At 40.4% G+C, this 6,018-nt stretch overlaps 1 protein-coding gene across 1 annotated transcript in view; it reads left to right on the top strand.

The window, feature by feature from the left end:
- The first annotated feature begins 2,467 nt into the window (after positions 1-2,467).
- Positions 2,468-6,018, top strand: part of cyyr1 (cysteine/tyrosine-rich 1) — a 32,088-nt gene continuing 28,537 nt past the window's right edge. The window contains exon 1 of the mRNA XM_055166253.1: positions 2,468-2,800. Within this exon, the coding sequence (XP_055022228.1) occupies positions 2,722-2,800 (79 nt within the window). The 5' untranslated portion in view covers positions 2,468-2,721. The remainder of the gene's footprint in view (positions 2,801-6,018) is intronic.

Here is a 6,018-nt window from a genome sequence, read left to right on the forward strand (position 1 = left end):
CTACCCTACTACTACTACTACTACTACTACTACTACTACTACTACTACTTGAGTGAATGCCAGGTACTACTGCAAATACTACCATCTTCTACCATGACACCACTATGCTGTACTGTATCAATATTACAAATACTGGCTACTCCAACTACTACTACCATCCGGGTACGCTGCAGTTTCCTCTTTTGTCCACCAGAGGGCCACGATAACTTCTAGGTCAGGGGTCTCCAACCTTTTTTTACAAAATGAAAATGCCAGAGAGCTACGAAATTTAGCGATCACGGGAAATAAAGTAAACATACGAGCCATGGCAAGACTTACAGTTAGTAAAGTTAGATAAAACATAAAACATAAACCTTTATTTATTTATGAACGATGGATTTGCAATAATAATAGACATTTAATTCATCAGATTTGAGTTATTCGGGACAATACGTGTAATTCAGAAATCCCTTGGCGAGCTACTTGAAGAAGGTGGAGAGCTACAGGTTGGAGACTTGTAGTAGTGGTAGTAGTAGTAGTAGTAGTAGTAGTAGTAGTAGTAGTAGTAGTAGTAGTAGTAGTAGTATCTGTTGATAGTGTTATTAAACAGCAGGACTAATAATCTAAATAATCGTAGTTCTGGTTGTAATAATATCAGCAGCAGCATCAATACCAGACGTGGGACTCGAGTCAGACTTGAGTCACTATTTTTAGGACTTGAGACTTGGGACTCGACTTGGACTTGAAGGTCAGTGACTTAGGACTTTTTCAATTCAAGTTTATTTCAATTCTTTTTTTTTATTTCTAGCACATTTAAAACAACTACAGCTGACCAAAGTGCTTCACATAAAAGTCAACAAAATAGAAGAAAATGTTACAAATACATTTATTGTATTTTTGTCATCTTATTGTACATTTGTGTAATTTTTGATGTGTAACTTTTAAGTGTATTTTCTTTTAGGATGCCTTTTTAACAGGGGACTACCGATGCAAATGAGCTCTTATCAACTAACTCGGGCACATTTACATTGTTATGATGTTGATTAATGTGCACTGTCCCTTTTCAAATGAATAAATAAATAAATACATATATACAGGTAACATGAAAACTACAATAAAAAACACCAAGATGACCAGACTCACTCGTACTAAATGCCAGGGAGAAGAGGTGAGTTTTCGGTCTAGTCTTAAATTGTGTTACAGACCGAGAGGCAGAAAAGACTCTGTCACCTCTCGTCTTGAGGTTACTTGACTCGGACTCGAGGCCTGTGACTTGAGAAGACTCAAGAAGCACTTTTAAATCTGAATTATTTCTATTCTGAGCGTAATGATTCACTCTAAGATCTTGTCAAAACATTTAAAAAGGAAAAATTAACAAAATTATTTTCTACAACTCTTACATACTCTATAAATACTATAAATATACTATGACTTTTTATGTTCAATTTAGTTTAAAATTCACATAAATTGCCAAAATCTAAGCTATATTTGGTACTTTTTTTGGTTTAAAGACTAGAAATGACTTGAAGCTCAAAGCGGACGACTTGGACTTGACTTGGACTTATGGGCCAGTGACTCTAGACACGACTAAGTAGGTCTTAGCCTGGACTTAACCAGAACATAAACAGCACTAAACCTGGACTCTAACTGGACTGTCTTAGTCAGGTTAGGTTTGAGCCCAGTTTAGGCCTGATGTAGACTTGGTTTGGTTCTGTTCTAAATCTAAGTTCTGTTCTAAGTCTAAGTTCTAGTCTTGAATTAGTCTAGTCCAGGTTTAGTCCCAGTATTGATTCGGTTGTGCAAATATGAACGCACCCAGGACTAAATCAGGACTAAAACTGTACTAAGTAGATCTTCACCTGAACGGCGGCAGTGCACATTGAGTCGACGCAGAACTATACTTCAGCCTTCAGCCTTAAGACTTAGACTTGCCTGTATTTGACTTGGGACTTGACTCGGACTTGAGGTCAAAGACTTGAGACTTACTTGAGACTTGCAAAACGACAACTTGGTCCCACCTCTGGTCCATATTTCAGAGGGAAATCCATACCTGGGATCCTCTTTTGTTAAAAAAATACCCAAAACTCTAGTCATACTTTAGTCCGTGATGTAACAATCACATTTATTTTGTAGTAGTCTCCATTAAAAACTTTAAATCTGTTTTGGATTGTGTCAGAAGAAATTTTTATTTAAGTTTGAGCGTTAAATATGAGGTGAAATACAGGGGAAAAAATTTATTTCCTGCTCCTGTTTGGGCATCTGAACCTAATATAAATAAATACAATACGTTTAAATCGGTGAAGAATGATTGATTTTATTTTGAAAGGCCCTCATTGTGTTTTATTTTGACAGTCTTGATTCTCTTTTGCGCTGCGTAAAAGTCAAAGGAGTAATCCGAGGAGCGACAGTGGGAGGAGGACGCACGAGGACGGGCCGGGGGAGGGGAGCGCGAGCGAGACAAAACCTGAGTGCGCGTGGAGGTGTGGGATCAGAGCTCGCGCCCCGACGCAGACTCACGCACGTGGGACCACACATGGACTTTTAAGAAGTGGACTAAGGCAGAAAGGCGAGCCAGTGCGTAACGGTGCCAAATGCGTAAAAGCGCACGTTTGGACACGGTTTTGACGCGTTGGCGCGGCGCGATGAGGTGACCGAGACGAGATCCGTGAATTGTTTCGTGTCAGCGGGAGAGCGGTGAATCAGCAGCCCGCGGGAGGGGAAGGCAGCGCGGGGGGAAGAGTCATGAGGAGCCGCTGGAGCCACGGAGCCATGGACCGATGGAAGCTGCTCCGGAACTCGCTGCTCCTCTGCGTTTTCACACGTAAGAAACGATTTTATGGAACTTAAACTTATAAATACGTGAAATATGACGTCAATTAAGTTATAAACAAGAAGAAAAAGACGAATAAAGTGTCTATAACATCAAATAAATACGCAACAGTGACTAAGTTGACTGACTGTCCTTTAGTCATTCAACTCACAATGATAACAACAAGTCAGTTTATTATTTGTGTCAGTTCCAAACGTGGATAAATACAGTTGGTTGGCTCAAAAGGAAGGGCATCTGGCTTTAAAAAAAAAAAAAAATTTGGCGAATCATGACGATAAAAAGTCTTTTTTGTTTTTCTGGCAGTGACAGTACATAATATAGTCTGTTTTTTTGTCGTACAAGACATAACAAGTCAATTAATTATTTGTGTCAGTTCCAAGCGTGGATAAATTTAAGTGGCTGAGTCAAAAGGAAGGGCATCCGGCTTAAAAATGCTAAATATATACACTAATAGCGATTTCTTTGGCTGAAAAGTGATGACAGAGTTTGTCGTTTAGTCATTCAAATCGCAAGAAATAGCAATGAATTGTTTGTGTCAATTTCAAGCTTGGAGAAATACAGTTTGTTGGTTCAAAAGGAAGGGCATCTGGCTTAAAAATGTGGATTAGAGACTGAACAGACACCAAACTAGGGACTAAACCAGATCTAAACCAGGACTACACCAGGAACTGAACCAGGGACTAAACCAGGTCTAAACCAGGATTAACCCTGGGCTAAAACAGGCACTGAACTGGGACTAATCCAGTTTTAAACCCAGTTTAAACTGGGACTACACCAGGACTAAACCAGATCTCATCCAGGGACTAAACCAGGTCTAAACAAAAGCTAAACCTCATCTAAACCTGGTCTAAACCTGGTCTAAACCTGGTCTAAATCTAAACCTGGTCTAAACCTGGTCTAAACCTGGTCTAAACCCAGTATGCAGTGGTGCTTTTGGTTGATCCAGATCTTTAACCAGTCTAAACCTGGTCTAAACCTGGTCTAAACCTGGTCTAAACCTGGTCTAAACCTGGTCTAAATCTGGTCTAAACCCGGTCTAAACCCGGTCTAAACCTGGTGTAAACCTGGTGTAAACCTGGTCTAAACCTGGTGTAAACCTGGTCTAAACCCGGTCTAAACCTGGTGTAAACCTGGTGTAAACCCGGTCTAAACCCGGTCTAAACCCGGTCTAAACCCAGTCTAAACCTGGTCGTAGTGTTTTTGGTTAAACCCGGTCTAAACCTGGTCTAAACCTGGTCTAAACCTGGTGTAAACCTGGTGTAAACCCGGTCTAAACCTGGTGTAAACCTGGTCTAAACCTGGTGTAAACCCGGTCTAAACCCGGTCTAAACCCAGTCTAAACCCATTGGTCTAAACCCAGTATGTAGTGTTGCTTTTGGTTGGTCCAGGTCTTAACCCGGTCTAAACCTTGTCTAGACCCGGTCTAAACTTGGTCTAAACTTGGTCTAACTTGGTCTAAACTTGGTCTAAACTTGGTCTAAACTTGGTCTAAACTTGGTCTAAACCCGGTCTAAACCCGGTCTAAACCCGGTCTAAACCCGGTCTAAACCCGGTCTAAAGTATAAACCCAGTCTAAACCCGGTCTAAACCCGGTCTGCAGTGGTGTCTTTGGTTGATCCAGATCTCAACCTGATGGTACATAATCTCTTTCTTTTTTTTTTTTTTGTATTTTTTGTCGTACAAAAGACAACAAATCAATTAATTATTTGTGTCAGTTCCAGGCGTGGATAAATACAGTTTGTTGGCTCAAAAGGAAGGGCATCTGGCTTAAAAAATGTTAAATACATAGGCTAATTAGTGATGACTTTGGCTGTTTTTTTGTCATTCCAATCACGATGTCGATTAAACGAGTTATTAAACATTATTTGCGTCAGGTTCAAGAATAGACAAAGTTAAGTGGTTGGGTCGAAGGGAAGGGCATCTGGCTTAAAATCAAAATTAGTAAATGGTTAAAAATGTGGATTAGAGACTTTAATTTGCCAAGGCGACGTCACACAGAAAACCAAAAGTAGTAGAAAGACACAAGCCTATAATTTGGCGTTTTGACTTGGCAGAGCTCGAGTCAAAACCGGGAAAATAAAGTTTGTATTAGAACGTTCTGGAAAACACAAAAATATTAAAGTGTCCAAGTGAAAAAGTATCAGAAGTACAAGGTAAAGGACCAATAAATTATGTAAAAAGTATTTGGGAAAAAATACTACTCAGGTAAAAGTAACTGACAGTAACATCTGATTTAAGACATTTATTTATTATGAAAAAAAAATAGGGTGAAAACAGGACTAAAGCAGGACTAAACCAGGTCTAAACCAGGTCTAAACCAGGTCTAAAAACTGGGTCTAAACAGAGCTAAATCAGGACTAAACTAGAACTAAACTTGGTCTACACCAGGACTAAACTAGGACAAAAACAAAGCCTGAACCAAGACTAAATCAGAGACTAAACAAGAACTAAACAAGGACTAAATCAGGTCTAGACTTGGCTAAACCAGGTCTAATAACGGGGACTAAACCAGGACTAAAACATGTCTGAACACGGCTAAACAGGGTCTAAATAAGGACTAAACCAGGTCTAATCCAGGGCTACAGTAAGAGTACTGTTACACTGTACAATCTGTTACTCAAGTAAAAGTAAAAGTACAAGGTCACGGCTCACTTCAAAAACTCAAAGTACCAAAACTGGACCAAACTGTGGTTAAACCTGACTGCTCCCTGACCTGGTTTGTAAAACTGATCCGATACTTAAACTCTGTGAGAACCAGAGCTAATGACAACACCAGGTCTGGGTTTGTAAACATTCTGTCTTGTAATTACCGGTCAGTGGGCGCGTCCTGACCTGGTGCAGCGACCGGTGAACCCAGAGACGACCAGGCAGACACCAGTGGGTTTATTTTGACCCCAAGAGCTTCTTATATAAAATATTTGTACTGGGGAAGACATACAGTATTTTCAGGCACAGAGTCTTTAACTACAGTGACGCTTTAATGCACATTTGGTCCATCCACCTTGTGACATCATCAAGTACAAATCCAGGACACCTCAGTGTGTTTTTAAAGTCCATTCATCATTGAATAACCCAGAGGCGTCTGGGCGTCTCCCTTAGAGACAAGGTGAGGAGCTCAATCACACGGGAGGAGCTCGGAGTAGAGCCGCTGCTCCTCCACGTCGAGAGGAGCAGCTGAGACTCAGACATCTGTTCCTGATGCCTCCTGG

The sequence above is a fragment of the Boleophthalmus pectinirostris genome, unplaced genomic scaffold (genome assembly GCF_026225935.1).
Source record: "Boleophthalmus pectinirostris isolate CB_2022bp ecotype Guang Dong unplaced genomic scaffold, ASM2622593v1 HiC_scaffold_11, whole genome shotgun sequence".
Lineage (NCBI taxonomy): Eukaryota > Metazoa > Chordata > Actinopteri > Gobiiformes > Gobiidae > Boleophthalmus > Boleophthalmus pectinirostris.